Raw genomic sequence first — 27,555 nt, 5'->3', positions numbered from 1 at the left:
GTACCCCACCAGGGACATAAATAACACTGGTAAAATATGCAAATTTATGTTTGGCTGATTGTTGTCCCTCCTGGAGGGTATTTTACATCTATTTTGCAATTAACACGTAATATTTAAACTAGTTAAGACCCATGCAAGATAGTGAAGGAGTTTTACACTACACAGTTTCAAATGAGACAATCTGACCAAGCCATAAGTGAAAACAGAAGAGATTTAAAACAAGCAGTCAAGTTCCAGTGACAGAGATGACTTATTTTGAGTTCTAAGCTTTCACTGGATCAGACCAAGGGCCCATTGAGGCCCATGTTCTCTTGGCCGGCTGCAGCAGGCAAAACTATGCAGTGAGAGTAGAAAATCCAAGCTACAATCTTCAACTGAAACCTCTCACACCACCAGCATCCTCGACAACGTTACAAATGTCAGAGAGCACTTTCTTGTCTATTCATTGCTCATGCACAGTGTCAGTAAGTGTGTCTAATCCCTTTGTGAACTTGCTGGTACTATGTGCCTCTACAGCACCTTGTGCTGGTGAGTTCATGATAATTACCTGAATAGTAATTCAGCTTGAAATGGATAAAATAATAATATCCTACCAGTGTTAATGAGTACTCCCTTCAACTTTCAAACTTCTTGAACCAGGTGTGACTGGTACCCCCTCCTCCCAACCCCTGGTAATACGGTTAGCGTAACTAATGCCGTTTCATGAGGCAAGCAGCCATTCTCTGTGACTGAGTGGGTGATGTATTTGTTCCCTTCCCCTCATTCTCAGGCTCTGAAGGTCCTGTGAACCAAGCAGGCAAACCAAACAGATTTCTTCTTCTCCTCCCTATCAGCCTCAAGATTCCTGGGTGCCAGGACAATTACTCCCTTCCTTGCCGGCCTTGAAGGTCCCACGCACCCGGCCAACCAGGTGTTGTTGATGACCCCGTCACAAAACAGGGAAGCATAACAGCACACAGAGCACTGTCTATAAAATCAAGCAGTTGCCAAGTCCTACGTGGGAACCTGGACCAGAACTGCTGCTGAACAGTGAGACCCGTGACCCCCCGGTGGCCAGGGACACCTTCACCATTGTCTGCTTCCTCTGAGGACTGAGTGAGTGACTCGTATTCTTTTATATGATTTTTGAGTCTAGATTATGATTGTTATATTGATACAGCAAACCACATATTAAGATTTGACCTGATCTGCAGAGGGTCCAGGTGATTAGAAATTTTAAGTTAAGCTGTATTATAAATTCTGTATTATGCTACTTATAGATTGTACTATATTGATTCTGCTTGTAGAAATCCTGTGCCATTCTAATCACAAATTCTGTGCTATACTAATCATCCTGCTAAGAAAATAAAGCTTTAATTGTAACTATGATTTAGCATCATCATCATTCTGCTCAGGATCCCTAAAAGAAACTGTCTGTCCCCTTAAGCGTCAGGTGACACTAGGTTGGAAGACAACAGTTTTTTCTGTACCTGAGACTTATTTGGAATATACTTTCCAATAGATGTGCACGATGGGAGAAATTTTCAAAACATATAAATTGCTTAGCAGTCTGCACCCTGGTGGAAAAGATGGTCAACACCCACAATTTAGGGGATCTTGTCCCTTATGGGCTAATCCAAAACTCTACTGACTGTTCTTAACCAAGCACATAAATCTTAGTTCTATCAGCAATGCTATAGCAAGCCAATTTAGAAGTAGCATCTTTTCAGCACAGAAAGCTGCAGCAGCTACAAGGAATTGCTGAAGTGAATTCCACTCTAGCTTTTATTACTATAGCTATTTAAAGCTCCAATTCACAGCAGATAGATATAGCAACAATGGTTAATGTTGACTGCTCACAGAACCAGGTGCTTCTTTCCTCACCACTTCCCCATTCTTCCCCAACACCTTTCTAGAAAGAGGCATGGTAGAAAGGATATGTATTCACTTCCTTGTCCACAGATGCTATTGAGACAGAAGCTCTGAATTATGAGCTGCAGCAGTTACTGTGAGAAAAGGAGAGCACACTATAGTTTTAGGAGGGATTAAATAGCTGAAAAATAATCAACTCTGACAACGGGCAGCTCATTTCCACTTAATACATGTTTGTCTTGAACCTGTTAAAATAATCTGAACATGAAGTGGTGTATGTTTAACATTTTCACCAGTCTCTGGCTTTTAAAATATCGAATGTCTGTATTTAACATTTTTGGGAGACAGACAACAAATATGTTAGAGGAATCAAGAGGATGATAGTGAATAAATTCAGTCTTATTCTAAGCAGCTTTGAACAAAAACTGGAGCAGCTTCTCATTACATTAGCATTACATTCTAAGCGAAGAGGCAAGGCTTGTCTACCACTAGCTGCTCAAAAATATGAAGTAACATGTCAAACCCTGAAGGAATTTTAAGTGCTATTAGGTGAACAATTTATGACAATGCAAAATTCTACCCAGCTTTTTTTTTTTTATAACAACACTTTCCCATTTCCTGGGGTTCAGGTTTACTGCCAAATCAGAGTACATGAGGCTAAAAACTTGCTCCAATTATAGCTTTTACTAGATTTCCCTCCACAGATTGGCTGTCTCCAAATGGCACCCCAGCCCTTCAAATCCAGGCTGAGAATCAAATACCTGTACAAGCATACCAGAAAATTTGCATTACAACATTACAGAGAACCAATTACAGTAAAAGTTGAAATTTTGCCACCTTTGATAAGGGAAGTCAAAAGAGGATTATCTCTGTAAGCGTGTATACAGGTCCTCCAAGGGTCAGAGAAAAGTTTCTGAGCTATGTAAACACAGAATCAAAATGTGCGTTTCATAGCAAAAGTGTTGCTGCTTGCAGTCATTTTAACTGTAAACCCAGTATTTCAATTAAAACCAACTGACCAACATTCAGATTAGAATATATACCCCTGAAAGCCCTCACACCTTCAACTGTAACTGTATTGTTAAACTACACATAGTTATTTTTACTTTCTCCTTACGCCCCCAACTCTGTCTCCTGAATGAGAACAACTGCCTTTTATGGCAAACAGTTGGTAAAACAGTATCATCTATTCCCAGGTGTCAGGATTTTGTACTTGTTCAATACTCTCCCACTCCCAAAGCACAAAGTTCCACCAGAAGAATAGCTGAAACCCTGATAGAAAAGGAAAAGGAGGAAAAACCCTATATAGTGGTGTTTGGGGTTTTTTTTGGTAAAGGTTTTGTAAAAGGTTTTGTTAAAAAAAAACAAAAAACCCCCACACATCTCCATTCATATAATTTTCCAAAAATAGCCAAGTTAGTTTTATTAACTGCAAGAACTAACCTACTAAACACTTCTTTGGTTAAAAAGATCTGTTACTTTAATTTCTCACAATAATCAGAAACATTTACCAGAACAGTATATACTAATCAAATTTACGGGTTCTTTAAATGCCCTGTATCTTTAGATAAACATCAACATTCAAAGCAAGGAAGTATTTTGTGACATATCCTTAATACAAATTGCTATTAAATAGGCTACAAGACTAATCCCATCACTCTGATGCCTGCTTATTAAAAATTCAGTTATCACCATATCTTTTAAAATTATATTTTCTTTTCTGATTATTATTATTCTCCTCTTTCTTAAGTCTGTCCTCTAGTACTGTTACATATATGCTGCAGGCCTCATATTCTTAGCAGAAATTTTTTGCCCTTCAGCATATTTTTTCATTTCAGCAGATGCGTACATAACCTTCATGTGCCAATCTAGAGCAAAAAAATTCTTCCCTAACGTTAACAGGCTATTGTAGCATTACTAGCAACACAACCCTTTCCTCATATAGAAACACCATCACACTTGCTCACTATACAGAGAAGTTGCATAGCTATTTTCCCAGCTGGCCCCATTTCTGTCCCAATTAACTCTTAACTAGAAAAGCCTTATACAACAGCAGAAAGCTATAGAAAGTGTTAATCACACTTTTATCTTGCAAAAATAGGACACTTTTATAAACAAAGTTTGCTCAACTTCCCATTTTATCTGCAACGTAAATAAAATGCTCAAAACCTTCCCATCAACACGTATTTCCACTGAAAAAAAAAACCCCACAGTATTCACATACTCTAAGCCAGAATTACTTCTCAGCTCACTGCAAGTGTTAGTCCTGAAGTACAGCCACCATAATATACACTCCTTAAAGCATACCTTATTTCAGTTACAACTGATGTCAGTATTTTAATCTAAAATTAACTGGTGCAAAGCCAACCAATTTTTCATTCATGACATGAGAATAAACATAATTTCATAAATGAATGAAGTGTGCTTTTCAAGTAGTATAAAAATTAAGCCATTGGACAATGCATATTTCCACATAACTAGATGAAACAAATTGCAACTTCCAGTCTCCCTACCATCAAAATAACATCACACTGAATCGCTGAATTATCAGAAGTTACCTGAACAGCTTGAATATTCACTGATCATTACATCACTTTTTAAAGAGATCTCTCTCCAAAAAGATTCTTTTGAAATGCCTATGGAAAGCCTTACTATGGAAATACTTGTTCTACACTTCAAGGGAAATAAAAGCACAGAAGTGGTACTAATTGACTTTGTGTTAAAAAAGGGCAGTAGGTTTTAGCACTTCAAGTAGGCCAAAAAAAAATTAATTGAAAATTCTCTCTGTAAATACATTTATCATGGTTAGAAAGAGATGGTCGTCTAAGAAGCCATAACCTACATTTTCTCATCCTTATACCAGCTTCACTGTTGCATGGTGCTCTGTGGGGAAAGAGAGCTGTTAATGGTCCTACATCATTTTACAGTTACATGAAACTCCATCCTCTCTGAAAACAAGAAGAAACTATTAACTTGGAAACAGAAGTGTTAACACAGTAGTCTCCCAATTTCTTTTTTAATATGAATGTATGCATATCGCCATACATTATTTACAAATCATACCCTTCAATATGCTTGAACATGTGTGTCAAACATACTTTTTCAGGCTTAAAAAATTACATTTCTGTCCCTGCAAATATGCATGAAGATAATTAAGGTTGTGCAATAATTCTTCTGTTTCAGTTATTTATGCAGCCCTAGCACTGCATAAGTAAGATTTTTGCATTACAAATTTTACTTCTTGTATTTAAACAATACATTAAAGAACAACACACAAATTATTTCCTGCTACAATGGGTAACAAGTAGTCTTTAGTACACTGGTTCTGTTCAAGCATAAATCCTGCCCTAACATGAACATACACTTTTTTTTTTTTTTTTTTAAAAACACATCCTTGTATTTTCAGTCATTTTTTCTTACAGGAGTGATCAGCACAGTCTGAGATACGGTTCCATCTCCTAAAACACATTTGTCACTAGGCAAAAACCATGGTTGCACAGATTAACACTATGCTGTGTTCTATATATCTACTTCCCCATGCTCTCTAATAAGCTGAAATGATAAACAGAAGGCACCACTACAACATTGTGAACATTACTGGTCCCAGTCTTGGGACTGCCTTTCACTTGGCAAATCTAAGATGAAAGGAAGTCCAAGAAAATTGGTATATGGTAAAAACAACCCCTAACCCCGCCCCCCCCCCCCCCCCCAAACCCAAACTAACCAAAAAAACCAAACACCCGCCCTCCCCCCAAAACCCCACTCCAAATTTTCAAGCATGTCCTCAAATACCGTGTCAAGATGCTATAGAGAAACATCTATGTAAACCAACTGCAAGATTATTGCACTGAGTTTATCTAGGTAAAACATTTGGTATATATACAATACTTTGCTTTCTGCAACTTCAGTCCTTAGAATTTTCTCTTATTATTGTACTACTAAAGCTACGTTCAACTGAATCCTGTTTCAGGCTCTTACCACAATCACCCCTTTTTTTTTTTTCTCTCATCTTTAAGTTGTCAAGTGCAGTTAATTATGCATTAGCAGATATTTCTACATTCTGACCAGACAGAATTGTTATTCCCACAATCAGTTAACAAAGCTATAATAGCTAACATTTTTAATACAATTCAACAGCAAAAAAAAAAAAAAAAAAAAAAAGCAACTCCACAGCATGTGATTAATCAGATTCAGCAACCTTCCAGTACATTGTTTAGAAACCATTAACTTTGCTTTTTACATTAAAGGATTCTAGTTTTGTTGTAATTTTACTGGAAGCTCTGAATGTACTTTTCCCATCAAGAATTTATGGTGTAACGTTCACATTACTTGCACTAAGTCTATCTGTAGTATAAATAAAACCACAAAAACAACTGCTCCAAAACACTTATAAAAAAAGCATATTGTACATGATGAAACTCATTAATAAAAAGTACTTCAGGAATTTAGTTTTACCTGAAGGAACAGCTGTACTGTTCTGGTGGTTTTCACCAGGTGACACAAATAAGTCTTCCTCCCCTTCAGTAGATGAACTGGAAGAGGATTCGCTACTGAGATCATTCTCACTGGAACTGCTAGAGCTGGGTAGTAAAGCATACTTTCTACGAGCTAACACTTCCCGCTTTTTCCTCTGCATTAAAATTCGTTCTTTTTGGTTCTGTGTCCGCTGTGACGAACTTGTTTTCACAAATCTCTTCCTATATGGAAGTCTTCTTAAAGAATTGCTATGAAAACAGGGCCTTTTCATTAATAACCCAGGTACAGAGTCTGCCTCAGTCCGAGGCCACTTTTGTGACCTTGCACTATGAGTTCTACTTGTAGTATTCAGCACTGCCTGAGGGTGTCTTACAGGAGCATCTTTTTCTTCATCAGATGTTACTGTGTCAGAGTCTCCAAAATGTAGGCTAGATGAAGGCGAAGAGATACAGTCACTAAAAGAAGAATCATTGTCTTCACTCTGTGTTTCTAGATGCTGTCTTAATCCTAAGATTCCTTGGTTTTCTTTATCAGGACAATTCTGAGTATATGAAGGACCAGCCTGCTGGCTCTTGCGTTTTTTTCGCACAATACTTTTGTCTTGGTCCGTACGGTTGCCATTCATATCCTTCTGCTTGTGAGAATCACCACATAAGTGAGAGAACTCATTCCCTACTTTACTGGCAATCATCTCAACTTCTGCACTGAAGCTTTTGGCTGCCCCAATAGGCTCAGGGTTCAAGAGGATCCCCTTCAGACTCTCCTGTCTTTTTGGTGCATCCGAAGAAACTTCACTCTTCATATCCGCTTTTAGAGTATAAACTATATTACATTCAGGAGTCCATTTAGACATGGAAAGTTTTAAGAAAGGCCTAGAAATAAAAATAGATACACATCAAGAAAAAGAAGCATCAGATTTTGAGAGCAAAACTGAAATAAGAGAAAAGCCATTTACTGCTAAGACTAACATCCCAGCAGGAAAAGCAAAACAGCAGTAACTGAAACACAACTATTTCATAATATTAAGAATACTGCTTGACAATGTCATTTTTAATTAAGACAGAACTCTTATAACTTGCACTGAAGGGAAGTTCTTGTAGTCAGTGAAAACATTATCACCTTCATGGAGCAAATATCGACGTATGTCACCTGCAAAATGTATGGACAATGTCTATTTTACCAATGCTCAAATGTAAGAGTTTTACAGGCTACTGCTTATAGAACTTAGGTAAGTTTAAGCTAAATAGCTCCAATATTTGGTCATCAACTAAACTGCATGTTTAAATAAGGCGTACATCTTCCCCTATAGCTGTATATACGGAGAGTAAATACCTCAAACAGAACGCATGGTACCGTATGGTGAAGAACTGAGCTATAAAAATCAGTTACTTAGAATTCACGGTTCTTTTCTGACACAAAAAGGAATAAAACAGGAGAGATTTTGAACCTTATTGTTTTGGGGTAAAGTAATAGAAATTCATTTATTACCTAGAGTTTCTTTAAAAAACCACCACACATAATAGTATAGAGTAACACACAAAGCTATTTTCAGTCCATGTGCTTTTGACTCCATCCTGTGACAGAAACCGAGTGTATCATATCACACGTTCCCTCAACAGTTGGTACCAGGCAGGTTCCCCTCCCTGTCAAAATATTAGGCTGTCAACATAAAACAATGCAACATTAGCCTCAAAGACTATTTCAAAGAAAAACTTTTGTACTGGAAGACTACTGAGACACAGGCAACAATAACCTCAGTAATATATTCACCTTCTTCAACCTATTTATCTGGCATCTCTGCCTTCTGTTTAAATGCCCAAAAGGAATTGACAAAAGAATTTGGTTCCCACTGGGATAACCACTGAAGCACTCTTTACTGTAACTAATATCACATTTTTGTGCCTCAGATGAATAAGGCTATAGTAGACATTTGACCCTTGTACTACTGAAGCAGTTAGAAGTGCTCTCTCTTTTCTCCCTCCCTCACCACTTGTTTGAGGTAACATCTCCAATGCTCTTCTAGAATAAATGTTTATGCACTGAACCAGAATGTAGAACTGACCAATCTGAAAAATACATTTCCCAACCAGATCAGACACCAACCAGTTCATCACATAAGCACACAAACAGCTATACCTGGCTTACAGCAGGTTGTGCTGAACTACCAGAAGGCTGCTTAAGAGAAATATGTGCAACTATACTTTATGTAGAAGTGAGGCTCCCTGAGCAGCACAGCTGGAATATGCATGAAGCCACAAAAAAAGTCTAAGGTAGCAAATGCAAGATCTATGGCAGGTTAAGTAGCATTGCCTACTCAGGTCCATAATCTTCTGCCTGAACCTCCAAATTCTTCAAAATGCTAACGCACTCTTACATCTAGTGCTAATATTTAAAGCTCTTGTTTATTTTATCATAGAACAAATCAATACAAGATTGAGACTACAGAACAGAGTCAAATCAGCATTTCTTGGATTGTTTCACAAACTAATGCTTTCAGGAGCAGCTGTGAGCTAGTTCTTCCTAACAGACCCTGAAGAATTACTTATCTCAGTTTGCAACAGGTATAAATTGATGCATTATCCCAGGCAGCCTGTGTTCTCTTCACAGCCAAAAGCAACTAATCTAACTCTTCAAGTGATGTAGTCTGGAATAAAAATTTTGCACAAGGCATATATGCTGCAGTACTAACATTTAAAGAAGCCATAAGTTCACTGGATCTTTCTGGAGATCAAGAATCAAGTAAGTTATAGTGGAATGCACTATATAAGGCTACCCTCTGCTCCAGGACTGAAAAAAGAAGTTGCAAAATTGGAAAACCAACTTGGAATAAACGTTAAGAGTGTAAGAAGTTTACAAACGGAAAAAAGAAGCCTCTATTAAAGCTGTGGAATTCTGATATCTACCCTTCTCTGCTCCTGACAGCTCCTCAGGAAAACACCAGCTCTCACATACTCCTCCCTGTGCATGTACTTACCCTCACATACATGCATCATCTTTCTTTGGAAAAATTAAGACCAAGACTTCCAGTTTATAAAATTTCTAACAAGGACAGGAAATCAGAGTTCAAACCTGTTACAAACACAGAGAACAAGCAGTACATACTCTTTTTCTCATTCTCACAAGGTCACCTTTATGGCAGTATTTTTGGTCCGTTATTTACGCACCACTGTTTCACAGAAATGCAGCACTTAGTCAATCTTTTCCACAGTCCAAGAGCAAGCCAGCCCCTCCCACAATAACCCTGTATTTCATGACAAGTTTTTTTAGAAAATCCACAAAATATTTTGGTTTGGGAAAAAAGTTAATTTATTCAGAGAGCTTATTGTCTTCGAACACAGTCATAACTTACCATCGTATACTACATGTCCAGCCTACACATAACAGTTTCCTGTCCTTTTAACAGGATAAATTAAGGGGACAATTTTACTTAATTCTGAAGAATTAAATTTCTTAAGAAACAAAAATCTGAATATTTTCTCATTATGTAAGCACAGTCAGGGGCTGGTTTACAAAGGACTCAGTTCAACTCATTGGAGTGCTTTTCCCCCCTCCCCTGTTTTACTGTTAAACTCTAGTGTGGAAATCTCCATCAGCATCAAGTTCTGCATCCTGAATGTGATTATCTTTGTATAAGCTCTGTTTACTTTAGCACAGAGGCCACTGTGCTGAAATACAGATAGAGCTATTTAAGTTACAGCAAAAAAACCAGAGCCAGAAAGTTTTACACTTTGAGAAACCTCAAACTACTGTACGATGACAAAAAACCTAAACCACCACAGAGTGAAAACTAGTGCACTTGAAACACTATTAACTAGCTTAGTTTTATTCCAAGAAGCAGCTTAGATATAATAGCCAGTTAACTCAGATTCAAACATTTTGTATATTTGCACTCTTACAACCATGGAAAAGTCTGCGGTAACTCAACTAAGTAGTCAAGAACTCTTCACTTTTGCTAACCAATACAGAGCCTGAAGGACTGCTTACTCATGGGAGAGCTGTTGGCTTCCAATTAAAAATTACACAACAGCTTAAACGTGAGAATATTTTTGAAGTGAATGGCAGCAATGAACAATGACAAATAATCCATTCCTTCACTATTTAGAAATGCTATTACAAGCCTTTGAACAAAAGATTTGACCAAAAAAGACAGAAGCTGGAAGAGCAGCTTACCATTTAACTGCATTCCAACCCACTGTAAGTATTTTCAGTAGTTAGGCATAAGAAATACCCACACTACATATAAGTCCAATGCTTTTACACAGAAGACAAAGTTTAAGCGGGACTACAAAAATATTATGCAAATAATTAAGACTCATTAGAATCAGATCATCTGCTGTTAAACATTTAGAAGATCCTACAAAATCTCCCAATTAAAAGTAGTCCTCAGAAGCTTTTTCAAAAAGCAGCAAGATGCAGTAAGCTAGCTCAATCAGCATCAGTGTTCCTCTTTCCTAATCAAAACATTTGCCTATTAACTTACAGAATCAAGACTTTGAGAGGAAAAATGGGGTAGTATCTTCTTTTAAGCCACTTTAAGTGAAGATTCAATGAAGAGCTGTTAAGACAGCTACCTCAAAACTATAGTTATTGTAAGTTCCCCTCTAAAGTGTATGACAATTCAGAATCATGAAGTGTACATGACTTTCATCCATTTGTGTCACAAATTAAAGACCTTTGCTATTAATCACATGCCAAGACATAGAGCAGTGCAAGATAATTTGTGAAAACTGGGGAAGTCCCTCGAAATTGATAAGTCAAAACAAAAAATTCCAAGTTTGAGCTCTTTACAACAGACAAGTTTATGATCACATATAGAAGCAGAACACATCTGAGTTATAAGATGGAGCAAAGTATTTTGTCATTGAGAATTAATTCCATTACTATCAATCAAGAAGTAAGATAGCACTAAAGCACTATAAAACAGTGAAATGGTTCATTACACAACATTAACTCAATTTTTTTTGGTGTAAACGGGCTTGATGAATACATGTAATCTAATATGTCATTACTTTGAAAATGTATTTTCAGTTACGTTTTAAAATATAGTCAACTCCCTTCACCATCAAGAAACAATCTCCTTTTCAGGTGTCAAAAAGCACCTCGATCAATTCTCTCAAGCTTGGCTACACTAAGTAGTACACAGTGCTTTGAACACATGACCAGCCAACCACTTTGCAAAAAATGCCTATCTTAAGCACATGCTTCTTGCATAACCCCAAATTACTGGTGTCTGTCCTGTTAGTGTAATACACACACCTAAACCCAGCTAGCCAAATAGTTTATTCAGCAGATATCTAGACTTCTAGCCAACTTGATGAAAAGCAGTGAACAAAAAAGCTTCATTTACAAAGCAGTTAGTAGGCTATTTCCTCATTTTCCCCATCTTCAATTTCCTGCTCCTCTCTCATTACAAACACAGTAACGTCCCCTTGACTGATGCACTCTCCACCACTCGGTCCCAAAACACACTTACGGGCAACTCAGGTATCCAGTAGGGTTGAGCCTAGAGGCCAGTACAGACAAAAATTCTTCCCGATGCGACAGCTCTCAAGACTACCAAGAGCTTGTGGAAGATAGTGTCGTCATAATCTCAGAAAGAACACAGCAATTCCACTTGCATAAAAATTCTGTGCTATCTTAGACCATTTATGTACCAAACCTAAGTGCCCATATATAGAGTGGTATCAGGCAAGAAAATATTTAAGATTGTCTCAGAAAGGAAGTTTCTACCAGTTGCATTTGTAGGTCCTTTATTCAGTTCTAACTCTTATTTTCTTTGCTTATGTTCACTGAACTCACTACTAACTTTTAAAATTAATTCCCTTCCCTAATATGTGGCTTTTATCAGATTTTACTTCTAACATTAATTTACTCTGACAAGCTAATATTGGTACTGTGATCTTCATGAGAAAACCTCACTGTTGAGATCTGGTATGCACAAAGAAATCTTATGTCGTGTATATTGTTCCTACCACAGTACTTTTTTTGAACCGGCAAACATGGCTATCAAGGGCTCAAAGAATGGACCAGTAAATGAAATTATTGCACAGGATGTGTTTTGAAACACCAACAGTCATTTCTCTCATTAAAAAAAAAAAAAAAAAAAATTATTCTTTTGGCAAGGCTCTCCTATTGGATGAATCAAGACACCAAGAAACAGGATAATGAAAAAGCTTATAAAATTCATACAAGACCTTCAGCAAAAGTGGGATAACCTAAGTACCACTACTTCCCTTTCTCAAGGGCAGAGAGCCAAACACGACTGATTCATGCATGACCCTGATGCACTGGAGGTAGACAGAGGACTTGGAGACATTTGAGAAGCTACACCCCCAATACAATCCCATGAAGAGTGTATTTCAGTGTTATCATGCCCTGCTTCAACAAAAATAAAGAACTCGCTGAGCAGTTCATGAAAAAACCCTACTCGTTAGCCTAATAGGGGCAGTCATGCCCTATTCATTTCATTCCTATCAAGCAGGGACAACCTGTACAATGCAGAGTAAGTAGCAAGAACACAAATATCCACTATTCAGTTCCACTATCGGCAGAACAAGTGCAATCAGATTTTTAAACTTTATTGCACTCTTCACTTTTGCTTGTTCTTCATTTTCACCACTTCATGAGACAGTGCGCTTTTAAAGCTTAACTACTAAATTTTAGCATACTGTGTATTTGTCATCTAATCCTTGCCAGAAAATAAAACAATTGATAGTTAAAGATCCATGCATCTTTATAAAACATCAACAATCGGAAGGTAATCTGAAACTCTATTATGTTTGCTTTGATATTATGTAGCATCAAACACATCTTTATTCACAGGACAATATGAAATACCATTACAAGCCCCTCTCAATTTCCTTTGTTTGCTTTAATGCAGCCACAGCGATGACAGATACTCTGATTTTTGAATGACACAATTACCTGAGAATTCTCCAAGCAGAATACTTAGTAATCTTTTGTCCTACAGAAAGGTACAGTATTTCAGAATAACATGCATAGTATTAGTTACTAACTGCATGATGTTGCTCTGGAGACAGGTTCTTGCCTACGGTCTCCCAAAGACACTCCATTACATCCAGCCCAGACAGAAGAGTTTGCATGTGCTTTGCAGAGGGGTGCTACAGTTACATGAGCCACAGCAATGCAGGCAAGCTTACTCACTCTTTGCAGCCAATTCTAGGAACCATCACTGGCTTGGAAAGTCTACTCTAAAGTGAAACAATGTTATTTCAAGTACGGCACTACTCTTACTAACCTTAGCAAAGCCATCTCAAAGATAAGTCAGACCACAGTAACTGTCCTGTAAAGTACTATAACCATCAGTATCTATCCTCTGGACCAGCAAAGTCATCTTAATTTTATCTCTGAAAAAAAAAAAAAAATTCCCCTGAGACCTTCAAGGTTTGTTTCCTGATGCATAAGTCAATTCAGACGAGCAAAGCAATTATCTTGCAACAGAAATGTCAGGCCACCTATAGAATAGCTACAGAATGCCTCTGTTATGCCATGTTATCATTCACCCCAGAGACTCACCACAACTGTATTCTTATGGAGAGACTATTGAAAGCATCTGTCTCACATCTTCTAACAGAATCCAGCACAGGACAGCTACAAACACAAGAGCTCTTCCCTAGGACTGGATCTGTGGCCTGGCTCCAGCTGGAATAGACAGAATGCACAGAGCATGCGCAGCTGGAAGTGCCTCAGCTAGATGAGTTGGCAGGCTAAGAGCAATTCTGCATAAAGTCCTACAAACAAATTAGTTCTCCTGCAATACACTATGAATCAGTCCAAGACCATAAGGCACCCATAGAAATCCTAGCATCTATCAAGCATCAGTGAAGCATTATCATGCACATACCCACCCGGGCAAGGAAACTGTTTGGCCTTGCACAGTGGATGCAAGCAGGTAGATTTGACAAACATGGTGTTCACAAGCACATTCTTCAGTCTAGACATTTCTTTGCTCTGTCCTAAGCTTAAACTCAGTTACCTACATTAACACTATGTAAATCATGACTTTAAGACATAAGCATTATGATTTGGCAATCAGGAATGTTTTGGCTTCAGTGAACTCCAAGACAAACATAACAGCAATGAACTTGGGAATAAGGAGTTGTAGCTTTATATAAGAATGACAAAATAGACTTTTTTATTGGAGCTTAAGATCTTAACTAGGAATTCTGCTTCCAGAGACAGCTAGGGAAGTTCTGAGTTGCACAGCCATCAAAAATTCTTAAAAATTTATTTCTTAGTCACCCTGGCAGTTTTGACCTTTGAGGTACATGTACCTGTTCTTAATGCAGCATCATTTTGCAAATGTTTCTTAATGAAGCTTTGAGGAGCAAGGTAAGACATGATCTTTGCCACAACTGCTAACAAGAACCTTGCAAATGAGAACTATTAAATTAACCGTTAGGACAGTTTTATGCTCTCCTTCAGGTAACCTGTGAGAAGTAGAGGATTTTTCAGATACTAAATCGAGTAAAACTACCAGTTTAAGAGGGAAAGACAGTGCAGCAGACTTCTCCACTCTTCACCCAGCAGGGCCAAGTGGCAGTGGGTAAAAGCAAACATTTTACTTGACAGCAGCCAAATATTAGGACTGCACTTTATTGGCAAAAAAAATACAGAAGGAAGTCTCTTGCTAGTAAAGTCATGAACCAGTCTTCTCAGATTTCACTTGGTAAACACTTAATAAGAAAGACATCACTTTAATTCACAGTAGTTACTTTTCCAGAGCATAAACTATATAAACAGCAAAATAATCTTGTTAGCAAAATTTTGGGTTAATGAAAGAAATGTTTGCCTTTCTTCCTTCCCCTCTGCTCCATTAGGGGTCTCTGTTAGGCCTGACATCAGCCCACCAAGAAAAACACTAATCTAAACTTAAGCCTGAAGGAAGTTCACTAGTGTAATACTTTGGCTGCGGATACATTTTCTGTTTCTTTTAAGAGCACTGTAGACTTTGGAAGCAGCTGGTCACTGTCACTTACACTGACAAAACTTAAGAGACTATGACTAGGAGTAATTACCCTACCCCTATGTTGTACACGTGCCCCATACGACATTACTCAGTATACATGTTTCTAAATCTCTTCTCAACGTCACTGACATGCAAACAGCTAAAGCACTACAGATCTGGTGATAAGATTGCCCTCAAGGAGGTTGCACATTAGTAAAGCTGTGGGGACATCTTTATACAACATCTGCCTATGGCAAATCCACCTTTCCGTACTATCCCCATTGTTTACACGTGAATGAAATCATCCCGTCCCCTGTCCCATCCCCCTAGCAATTTTTTCCCCCATTTATTCAACTGCCTAACATCTAAGCCTCCATAGTTCATCAGCTAGGGAGGGAGGGCACTATTACCTAGATCTTCTCAAAAGAATATCCCCACCATTAGAGGAAATATAAACAACTGAAATGAAAGATTCTTCATCTTGGAAAAAAAGGCAGTAACTGCAGTCAGCTAAATGTTGCAACATGGCCACCTCCACTGAAAGACAAGACTGGTATAACTCATCTGGTTACGTAGGTCTACTAAGTTATTAATTTAAAGATAAAGTGCAAGTCACATATGTTAAGATACACTCTTAATACACTTTTACAGAAACCATCACTTCATAAAAGACACATTTCTGAAAGGTCAGAATGTTCCCATCCACATTTTGAAAGGACACGTGAAATATGCATGAATACTAAGAGCTGTTGCTCACCCCCGGTCTCCCAATACTAGACATAACCACAACTGTAGCTGCCAGGGCTTCAAGCATCAACAAAAATAAACAGATTTTTAAATATGCAAGACTTCGAGAGTTTTAAAACAGGAAGCTTGGTGTCTTACACACTTTTATTTAACTAAAGTGAAATGCAAAAAGTGCACACAGCCCTTCCCATTTTATGAATTCAGTAGGTCATTTTAGACTGTCAATGACAGCGTGAGACAGGTGACCAGATGTTCACTTTATCAAATGAACCAAGATCACATCTTTCCCTATCAACCCTTGCACATCAGCAAGAGTACAAATCTGAATTGGTGATAATCTTGGCTAACAGTTTTTTAGGGTTTTTTTGGTTTGGTGTGTCCATCCCCCGTCCCGTCCCCCCCCTCAGGTAGTCCCTCTACCTAACAAAAAGAGGAGTAAAAACATTTAAATTCGTGGAAAACTACTTTGACAGCAAGGACTACAGGTATGTGAACTGCAAGAACCTTTAATTTTGAAGAGTGACAAAATATTCCAATTCTTTAAATATTAATTTTCCTCAAAAATGTTTCTACCAGTATCCAGAATTAATCTATCTTTGGAATTTTCTACTGGTTACAACAAAGACAATCAAGGCCTTATTTCACCACCTGAAAACCTAGTTTTCCTTTGTTAGTTTATAATACAGATATTCCACCATGATAAATGCTACCTAGGTCTCCATGCCAAGCAGTCAATTCTTATCTTTTCTGTCAAATATTTCTTTCTGAAGTAACCACGTTAAAATCAAATAAAGTTGGGCTATTACAGCAAGATCTTACCTCCTGCATTGTATTTTCTTTTGGAGGAGCACCTGAGTATCAGGAATTAAGGGTATCATTTAATCAGCTAAGACAATCAGGCCTTGCTTATGCACAAAACCATTTTGAGCCATGAAAGAGCTTACTCAAACAACACAAAAATTCCACGAATGTATGCTCACCTCTAATCACTGAAACACAGACGCTCAAAAAGTACATAAATCCTTAACACCTGCCCATTTCATTAAGAGTCACAAACCTACGTACCTCTGAAGATCCTGGCCTACATTTCTGAATGAACGTTGCTTCCTTGTTTATCAGGCAAAAAACATCCGACAATAATTTTTTTCTTAATATGGGTTAAGAAAGAGAATACCAACTTTGCAAACAAAACAAATGACGTTATAACAAACCCTACTACGCACACAAATAAAACTCATTTCCGTAAGGGAAAATTTGTGACAAATTTTCAAGGAGACAAAACCCAAGAGTGCTGCGGCTTCCCGCAGTGAAGATACTGCTTTGTGCGTCAACGAGGCACTGAAGGGAAAAAAAAAAAAAACAACCACCAACCAACCCCATCAAAAAAAACCCCCAAAAAACCGGCGTGAAGTTCCCATCCGCCTAACTGCCCCCGCGCCCCTCCGGTCAGCTCGGCCGCGAGAGACGGCCCGCCCCGCCGCGGGCCGGCGACCGTTGCCGCCACCGGTTCGGGGCAGGGCGGGGCTGGGGAGGGGAGCCCACCGCCCCCCTCCCGGCCCCGGCGGGCCCCACCCGCCAGGAGATAATGCCCCGCAGGGTGCAGGGCAACGCCACGGCCCCCGCCGGCCCCCCGTACCTGAGACGGTAAGGCCGAGGAGGAAGAGGCGGGTGCCGCCGGCGCCCTGCTCAGGGCCGGAGGGGAGGAAGCGGCCCCGGCAGGCACCGTAGGGACCCCGCGTCGCTGCCTGGCGCGGCCCGGGAGGCCACTGCCGCCTCCTCCTCCTCGGCGGCGCCGCCGCCCCCCAGCCTGGCCGCAGCCGCCCGGGCCCCGGTGACACGCCGCGAGGCGGGCGACGTTTTGTTGTTGCGCAGCCCCCGCCGCCGCTCCCTCCCCAGACGCAGCGCGACACTCGGTGCTGCTTTACAGCAGTCCGCAAAGCGCAGTCGCGCCGGCTCGCGCCCCGCCTCCCGTCAGGCACCGCTCGCGGGGCCGCGCCCCCTGCTGGGCGGAAGCGGCGGCGCAGCAGGGAGCTCCCCTCACCCGCCGCTCCCGCGCCGCGCCCCGGCCGGGACCCCCTGGGCGCGGGCACGGGCACGGGCACGGGCACGGACGCGCCGCCGCCTTCAGCGCCTGCTTGCCCTGAAGAGGACAGCGAAGATCTGCGTGGACGGCGGGGAAGGCAGCGGGCAGCCGCCACTGCCCTGGCCCCAGCCCCAGCCCGCCTGGCTCGGGCGCAGCAGCGCTGCTGCTGCATTTCTCCTTCTAGACGTTGTATAAAAGCATTAATTTTCTACCCAGCGATGCCTCTTCCTTTTGCCTCGCGGCGTCTGACGGCCGCTGAGCTGTAGCTAAGCCGCCGGAGTTGAACCACGAGCCAGCAGGCCTCTCTGCGGCGCCGCCTGGGCTGCCATGGCCGCCCGCACCAGACCCCCGCGCCCGTCCTTCACCGTCGCCGAGCCCGGTGCTCTCGGGGCTGCGTTAGCGGTGCACCGTGCTGCCCTTCTCGGAGCCGAGCAACAGCCGCGGCTGCTAGGAAATGCAGACAAATCCCATTTACTCCCTTTACAAATAGGGATTTAGTTCGCAGTTACTGCAGTAACGCACTTACTGACTTAGGAACAGGTGAGCCTGCCCACTGTTCCTATTTCCACTACGTCACTATAGCCTGTACGGAATTCTCCAGCCGAGGTACATGCCTTCTGTGCAGGGACCGAGTCTCACACCTACCTAACAGCACGGTAAGCAGCACGCTCTTTGAAGTCTCTCATTTAGCAGAAAGCCTGAGTCTTTGTTAACTTTGTAACTGCCCAAGCCTGCCAAAGGCCACACCGCCTTTCTGCCAGAGACGACCTTTCATCAATGTTAGTACACACAGTCAAAACACCTCCGGCTTAAAACACTGGATAGAAAAGGGCTGTATACTGTCAGTGACCAACAGATACAGAAACCCAAGATTTTGGAGCAGAAAGGTGCAGTCTGATCTACCAGTAGGTAAAGATCTTACTCAGAATGCACTGCCACCTCAGTCATCAGCATACAAGAGTTCTTACATGTTTTCGAGGAGCTAACCAACCTTCGTGCATTGTTACAAAAGAAATTGTCATTGGGAAAAAATGCATTTTGAGACTATTAACTGAGCGAGCTTCTGAATGGAATTTCCTTAAAGCAAAAGTGGATAAAACAACACGGAAACTATTTCTCAAACAAGGAAAAAAGGCTTTAAGGAAAGACTTTACTTCAACAAATGCCTACCTCAAAAGAAGATGTATTTCTAGGGACAGGAAAAAAAGATTACTAAGCAAAGGAATATCCAAATATGTCAAAAAGTGTAGAAATAAAGTGCAAAAGGTGCTAGACCATGTAAATTTTATGAAAATAAGTTTTTCGGCTTTATGCATAATGCGAGAGCACAGGAAAAAGAGAAACCCACATACGGAAAAAGGCGGAAAAAAAGGATCACAGGTGATTTTGTGTGGTTCCAGAACCAAAGTAATAATTTCAGTTTTCAATAAAGACAAAACTACAGGGCATCCAGCATTAACTTGCTACCTTTTTCTACATAGTTTTTGGGGGTGTTTGGTTGCTTTTTATTTTTTAAATCAAGGAAATACAGTATGTCGCATCCAGCCAGACTTCAGTAAAAAATGACATTGGGCCACATACGAAATAACCACTGAAACTGGGAAGAATGGGGAGCAGTATAAAAATTAGAAACATGACTAAAATGCTCAACAGGAGACAGCAACAGACAGTGCAAAGAAGGTCGTATCATACTCGATGGAGGTCACTAATGGCTTGATTGTGTAGGCAATTTTAATATTTTTCATTAATGACTGGAACCAAAGTTGAAACGCATTAATAAAAATCTGCTTGGGGGGGGGGGAATCAAGACAATACATGGGCAGAAATGAATGACCTTGAAGACCAGACTAATAAGAGCAAGGTGAAAAAAAAGTAGAGTAAAACATAAAGAATGTGCACTTGAATATTAAGGACTAAAAGTTTTGGTATATACTGGGTATTTGTCAGGTAGAATGCAGTAGTATGAGAACTTCAATAAACCATGTAATTAAGAAAATGACCAACAGCCAACAACATGATGTAGACATGGAAAAAGCAAACATGTCTGTACATTATTTTAGTCTTAATATTTTTTTTGGGGGGGGGGGGGGGGGGGGGCAGGGGTGGTGTTCAATGCTAATGTAAAAATTATTCCTGATGTAGTCTTAACCACTACTTTAACCAGCTTTTCTTTAATATGTATTCAGGGAAGATGAACTCTCATCTTAACTGGACACTCAAGGGAATATAGCATATATAATATGAGAGGAAGCTAATGAAATTTGGCTGGATTACCTTAAGAAATGAGACAGAAGAACACTCTCTATAAGCTGATCAGAGGCTAATACCAATAAAAAAAAATACACCGACTAATTATGTATTTACCTGTTTACTTAATAATTGTTTTGAACATTCATGCCAAAGATGACAGAAAGCTAGTTCTTGGCAGAAAAAAAATGTACAAAGTCTCTCTATGCTCACCAATTTAAAGACACACAAAGACCATTTCGAAAATAAAAAACAAGGGGCTATAGAATGGCTAGAAATTTCTGTTCACAAATTAAAAAGCGACGCAAGGTAAGTATAGGTAGTCTTGATTTTCTCCCAGTGCAAAGTCAGAGCACCCAGATGATCTGTAAATACTTTAACTGTATATGATTTGATAAACCCTTCCTCCCTGGGTAAATTAAAATAAATTAAAGGCGGAATTCCTAGGATCTTTATTAGCTATGATTTCCTAATTCCTGTTTCACTACAGACCAGTAGCTGACAAGAATCTAGTAAGTTGTGGGCCAACTGATCCTGATATTAACACTTGACAGAAATCAGTTTGTCAATTATTGACTGGTTATTAACATAATTTTTAAAGAGAAGTGATGGACAAAATGTACTTCAATGCCCAGAATTATTCACAATTATTTTAAAATATTTTTCTTATTTTTTAATTTCTATCTATGCCTTTTGATATATTTATTAAGGTTACTTCTGCCATTATTTTAGGATCTTGCAGAGATAGATGGTTGTCTTGAAAATGTTTTATTGATTCCTTGGACAAAACCAAAAGATTCATCACACTTCTTAGCTACAGAAAACCAAAGTGTCAAATCAATTCATTCTAAATCACTATTGCAAATTTCAGAATAGCTTTCAGGCTACAATGTCATCAATTCACACTGAACTCTTCAACTTCTTCTTAACTAGAGCTAAATAAAATCATTTATATGCACACCCCAGGGCCTGGCAGAACTAAAGACAAAGAGAAGAAACTATCTTATCTAAGATCAAAATATGCCAACCAGGAGACTGCACTTTACATTTTTGGCAAAAAGACAAAAATCAAAGCAAACCCCTACACTGTGGTACCTTCAGCAGCTCGGCTTCATGGTTGGACACAGTTCTGTGCAGGAGTGCTGTTTCAGTTTGCTCACTCACAAATGAAAGGCACAGCTTTTTCCAGATGCAAACACCAGCTTCCGGAATGCAGGCCCACTGGGCAAATGGCCAAGATGCAAGCTGCACACTTTCAGAAAGAGATGTCTTTGCTCAGAGCTCTCTTAACTGCAACTCCTGGTAGTGTCCAGGACAGTATGAATAATATACACTTATAAATCTCCTGCCTACATAACAGGAGTATGTATCTCCTGTCACAAATACTGCTTCAGGAGGAGCTCAAAATCATTTGCAAACAGGATATTAATCCAGATGAAACAGCCCATCCTTGACATTCATGTCATATGTAGTTGTGTAGACTTAAAATGGACCATATTTAAGCATCTGTTTAAATGTTTGTTAAGTGTTAAGACAATTTACAATTACTGGTAATATCAATAAACTGTAAAGCTTCTCGTGGTAGTATGTTCTGAGGATAACACAGAAAAACATAACACAAAAATGGTGGGATTGATATTCAGATGATCCAAATTGTCACAGCTCCAATCAGTCCAGATGAAGATCTTACCAGTGAAAACTGGAGAAATAGGGAAGAGAAAAAAAACGCTGCAAGATCTGTATTATGAAAAATTGCTAGTAGGAAACACGAAAAGACTGATGCATTTGCAGAGTCAAAAATAAAACTTGACAGCTGTCTGTGCTGTATATTTTATGATGATAAATACAGGAAGTTTTCTAATGTGATTGATCTAAGAGCTTTCAAAAGCTATGGAAAATAACACACACCACTCCAGTAACTGTATATTTTTAAGATATATGGAAGAACAAAATACCCTACATTACAGTAAAACATAGATAGAGAAATGACCCACTAGTCACTCATTTAATTTCATATTGTACAGCCTGATAAGGCTTTGGAAGGTGCGAAACGGCATTTTCGCAACACATTACTTCAGAAATTATGCAAATCCCTACTAAGGTCTCAAGCAATTAGATAGTCTAAGTAAGATATTTTAAGTTGTCATATAATTAAGAAGGTGTGGTATACATAATTACTTAGAAATAGCTACTTTGTTGACAGTATTTTTAATGGATCTTTTTCTCATCAAAAAACAAATATGCCGCCAACCTGTTAATAGAAAGATCACGAGATACTCCTTTATATTCTTTCAGTGCTTGTACAATAATGGGGCCAAATATATTTTTGCATTTTAATGATGAATCAGCAGCTATTATTAGTGCAATTAGGTTTAAAACAAACAAAAGCATCCTGCCTTTAATGATCTGATTTTACACTAAGAAATTCAATAGCCATTTCCTAGCACGGACATATACTTTCAGTAGTAAAATAAAGGAAAATATTTGTGTTTGATTTACAAGTAGATCATGTTTTTCTCCTTGCTGTTCTGTAGAAGAATTATAATGAGAGCTACTTAGCAATCAGAAACTCATTTCTACAACCTTCTTTTGACTGCTCATCATACAGTCTATCAATAATACATCAAAAATAAAACTACATTTGCAGTGGAAAAAGCTGGTTTTTATAGCAGTGATGCATATTAAATTACCAGTGATTCTTAACCTCAAAATGTATCTGTTGTCAGGCATTCACTGAAAATGTCTCAAATGGTATTATTCATTCTTGCTTTGTCTGCAGAGGAGAGAAATAGGGCAGCAAACATACCAGCTAATAATTTTTAAACATAAGCTTGGTCAGAGGTTTGAATACAATCAGATTGATATCAGGAATTACTAAAAACAAAGTTTGAAATTGTACTAACCAGGCAACATAACATGAGAACTGGAACAAGACTCAGTGCCCTTCAAAGTAAACAGGGTTCTTCTTGTTGACTTCAGTTAGTCTAGCATCAGCCCAATGTCTCACTTTTTAAAAAAAGGGTTCGATCCAAAAAGGAACTGAGTCATTGCATCATTTATTGCTGTAATAACTAGCTTTCATGTAGTCAGCACCCAAAGTAGAATCCAAAACACTGTATTAGAAACTTGGATTTCTGAAGCAAACAAATAAAAGCCTAAAGTTAGAGTGAAAACACACATTGCAAAAATCACGTTTTAAGCAACCACTATGTTAAGCAGAGAACTGCATATAGCTTTACCAATAAAAAGACATGGAAGATCAATGTGTCTCAAATGAGACAGGATTGTGTTTAATTGCAGGTACTCTATTTGGAGGTGTCCTTCCAGCACCTCCAACCCCTCCCCTTTCCTTAAACTAACATCTCTTCTTTTTAGAAGGCTTTTTAGGAGGGGATATGGACAAATGGGTGGCTGTGTGAAGAGGAGAAAACTGGAACAGCCTGTTCAACTCCAGGTGAATGCTCTAGCCAGGAGGCTGCCTTACAGGGGAAAAAAAAAAAAAAAAAAAAGGCGGCAAGAACAACTTCTGTATTTTTTAAAAACATCGAGTATCACTGCATTTTTACAGAGCCCAATCATGTTAAAACTGCAGAGTATACCAACTGCATTAAGCCATAAAGGACGATGAAATAGCTAGTGTTTGGTTCTCCATTATGCTTCAGTGTGAGGTTCGCAATAGACTGGTCAGCACTGTTGAAACTGGCATAATCTTCTATGCAGAAAAAAGCAAAATTACAGAGCCCAGGGAAAAACATTAAAAATCTAAGGACGTTCACAACTTTCAGGTGTCTCACATACAAGACAGACAAAAAATAATTTATAGGAGCACAGTTCTGGACTTCTGTCTTTGTCATTTAAATATGAATATCTGGGCCAAACATTTCTACTCTTTCAAAATCTATTACCATTTCCTAATCAAACTTTACCACAAATTTCAAAACCTAATGGTATAGTCTTTTCTTTCAAACCTAGTAGATGTTTCAAGAGACTACAAAAGGACGGATAGAGTATTTTTCTTTAAAAAAACCAAACAATCCAACAAACAGGAAATTAGAAACCAGCCAACTTAATTAAAATTCCTGGACAAATTCGAAGTATTTGTAGATAGCTGGAAAATAACAAAGTGATAAATAACAACCCACATGATTTGTTCATGACAATCTATCAAAACAACCTCATTTCCATTATGGTTCCACAGACATGAATAAACTGAAGATCTTCACTTTAGCGAGGCTTTTGACATTCTGTTCCATTGACATTTGCATAAGGAAGATAAGGAAAATTGATCTGGACAGAAACTACATAAATCTGGTGCAAAACTGGTTGTACTCAGAGGATCACCATTAGTTTACTATCAAACAAAATTCCTCATGCACTTCAATATTGTAATATCTTTGGTAAAGGCTTAGAGATTATGCTTATAAACCTGCAGCTGACACCAGGTTGAGAGGTACTACAAAGAACAGAAGTCAAGACTAGAGTTTGAAATCACTGCGGGGGAGGGAAGAAGCCTATAAACACAAGTGCAAAGTTCTGCACTTCACAAGAAATAATCAACTACACAGAAAAGAGATATTGTAATAAACTTGCAGAAAAGAAACCAATAGAAAGAGTGGATCACAAGCAGAACACAACAACAAATTTCTGAGGTTGAAGAAGGCATACATCCTACTGAGATGCATAACCAGAAGTGCTGTCACCAAGATAACTTTCAGAAGTTTTGGAAAGATTGGACAGGAGCTAGAGAGGTGCAACAGCAAAAGGTCATGTGTTTCAGAACTCTGATTAAAAAAAAAGGAAATAATCCAGCTTTTAATGAAAAAAAAAAAAAAAAAAAAGACTGAACAAAAATACAGCACCAGTCTCAGTTTACATAAAAGGATGCTGCAAAAAGAAAGGGAACACTGTCCTTTATATTCACTTTGAATAAGAAGGCTAAATTGCAGCAAAAGGGATTTAATCTAGGCATTCGAAAAAGCATAGTTAAGGACTAGACTGCCTAAGGAATGAGTAGAATCTGTGTTTAGGGCTTTAAGAACAGGTTAGGCAGACATCCACCAACCAACATTGTTTTCGTAATAGCTTATTGTGCCTTGAGGCAGGAGGATAACTGAGAATACATCCTGAGGTCACTTTTGGCTCGGTTGGTTGCTTTTTATTTCGGGGGCACCAGGGTGGGTTAGGTGTACAGCTTTGAGATCTACATGGCATCAACCAACAAGCAGTGAGGTTTAGGTAAGTCAAGCAACCCCTATAACACAGCACGAGTGCTGTATTTGTTAGCCCTTGCATCTTCTTTCCTGAAATTGGACACAGTAAACTTGTCTTCACCAATACTAGAACCTAACCAGTGGGGTTTGTGTGTATTTGTACAACAGTTTACCACAGTAAAACTGACAGCCCTGATTGAGACTTTGTTGCACTGCTGAATTCAAAATAATATGCAAATGAAATACATTTAGCACTTTTTCGTGCACTGTTTAAACATTACACAAACACAAAAATCTGTTTCTGTAGTCTAAAGTTAAGCTAAAGAGTTCATTTATTAACCTCAAAGTCAATCCTAATGTATTTGATATTAAAACAAATGTAATCACAGAAGATAGCATACAGAAGAATATATATTCATTTCTTATTTAAGATTGTTCTTTTTATAAAATCTTGGTACCAAGTGCAACAGCAGCATTATATATCTAAAACATACAATTATCAGCCCAGACTGTGTTTCCTATTAGACTTCTGTGCATGCTTAACTTTTAAATACATGGGTATTAGTCTTTGTTAACTGATAACTAGTTAAGCAAAGTATTATTTAAATTCTTCAAGTGCATTTTGAAAAGAAAGAAGAGGATGGTGTTAGAGGTCTTTGCACAATTCAGGACTTAAGTTGCACAAAAGGTTGTTTAACCAAGATTTATTAAATAAAATGAACCCTCATTCATTTTTATCAATATTCAATTTCTGAATGAAAAGACGGAACAGGAGGATTGTTGTGATTTAAACTGGTTTAGACATACTTAAATTCACAGATTCTGTCTCATTTGAGGATTTAATAGCAGCTGTAGCATCTAATATTGACAAAATAACTTCAAGTGTTCCCTCCAGAAAGTGAATGAAATGGTAACTAAGAGGTAACACCTTCTATTAGCTGGTACAAATACTGCCTAATAAATCATAACATAAGGTACTTTATTTGTTAGCAATATAAAACATTAGTATTGTACTTCCAGAATACTTCCAATAAAAAACTGTTACACAATTAGGTCTACTTCTCCATAGATCGTTCTTCCTCTAATCTTTAAAATCATTGGAGCTACTATTTCACCTGAGTAAAATTGGTAAAATCAGCATCAATTATTTAAGCATATTTTCTAAATTCTGAGAAGTCAGTGGCCAGAGCAAGCAAGAAGGTACAACCCAACTTGTTAATGCAAACGGAGAAGCACCAATAACATGTAGGTGAATATTTTGCTTTTATTTAAGAAAAAAAAATTTAAAAAAATAAAAGAATTATTCTGACACGAATCCGATGAACGCTTCATTGCAAGACCTAACAAACCGAAACAGCAGATAAGTAGACGTGCTTCAGCAAAGCTTTCAAAAGCCCACAAAAAAGAGAAAACCTGCAGCAGATGCCCGCTCTGGGAGACCACCATCCACCCTTCAGCGCGGCCGGGGGGGCCGAGCGGCTTCTCCAAGCTCCATTAAGGCCCCGCTGGAACCTTACACTGTTCACACTTGATCAAAATCACTACACGTTTGCGCTAACACACATACAATCACCGCACACTTATTAAACGTTATTTTTTTCCTGAACGGGCTCACAGCTGCATAAAGTCTTCAAGCACAAGCTCTCAAGAGAAACCAGCGAAACACAAGCCCACACAATCATGGTCAGCGTGATGCTCCCTGCGGCCGGTCCCAGCCCAGGAGCCGGCGACACCTCCCCGCCTCAGTGCAGGCCCACGGCTCCACGCCTCCCGCCAGGCCCGGCCCGGCCCGGCCCGGCCCGGCCCCGCCGCCGCCCGCACCGCCCCGGGGCACCTCATGGCTCTCGGCGCCGCTCCCTGCGGAAGCAAGAGCCCAGCCCCAAGCCGTGCCGAGCGCCAGCCCGTCCCTCCTGGGCGGGCTCCGCGGGGCCGAAGCGCAGCCCGGCACCCCCCGCCCGCCTGCCGCCCACCTC

The 27,555-nt window shown here is 39.3% G+C and overlaps 1 protein-coding gene across 7 annotated transcripts in view; it reads right to left on the bottom strand.

Moving 5' to 3' along the window:
- RNF111 (ring finger protein 111) overlaps positions 1-27,555 on the bottom strand; it is a 72,317-nt gene that overhangs the window by 44,454 nt on the left and 308 nt on the right. For 4 of the 7 annotated variants that reach the window (XM_075713422.1, XM_075713424.1, XM_075713423.1 and 1 more), the window contains exon 2: positions 6,307-7,199. In XM_075713422.1, coding sequence (XP_075569537.1) covers positions 6,307-7,199 — 893 coding nt within the window. Of the gene's footprint in view, positions 1-6,306; positions 7,200-13,585; positions 13,615-17,107; positions 17,128-17,678; positions 17,746-27,555 lie in introns of those variants that run through there. The other 3 variants (XM_075713427.1, XM_075713428.1, XM_075713426.1) reach the window with 3 other exon arrangements.

Source organism: Pelecanus crispus, chromosome 7 (genome assembly GCF_030463565.1).
Source record: "Pelecanus crispus isolate bPelCri1 chromosome 7, bPelCri1.pri, whole genome shotgun sequence".
Classification (NCBI taxonomy): Eukaryota; Metazoa; Chordata; class Aves; order Pelecaniformes; family Pelecanidae; genus Pelecanus; species Pelecanus crispus.
This window is presented reverse-complemented; position numbering and strand designations above follow the sequence as displayed.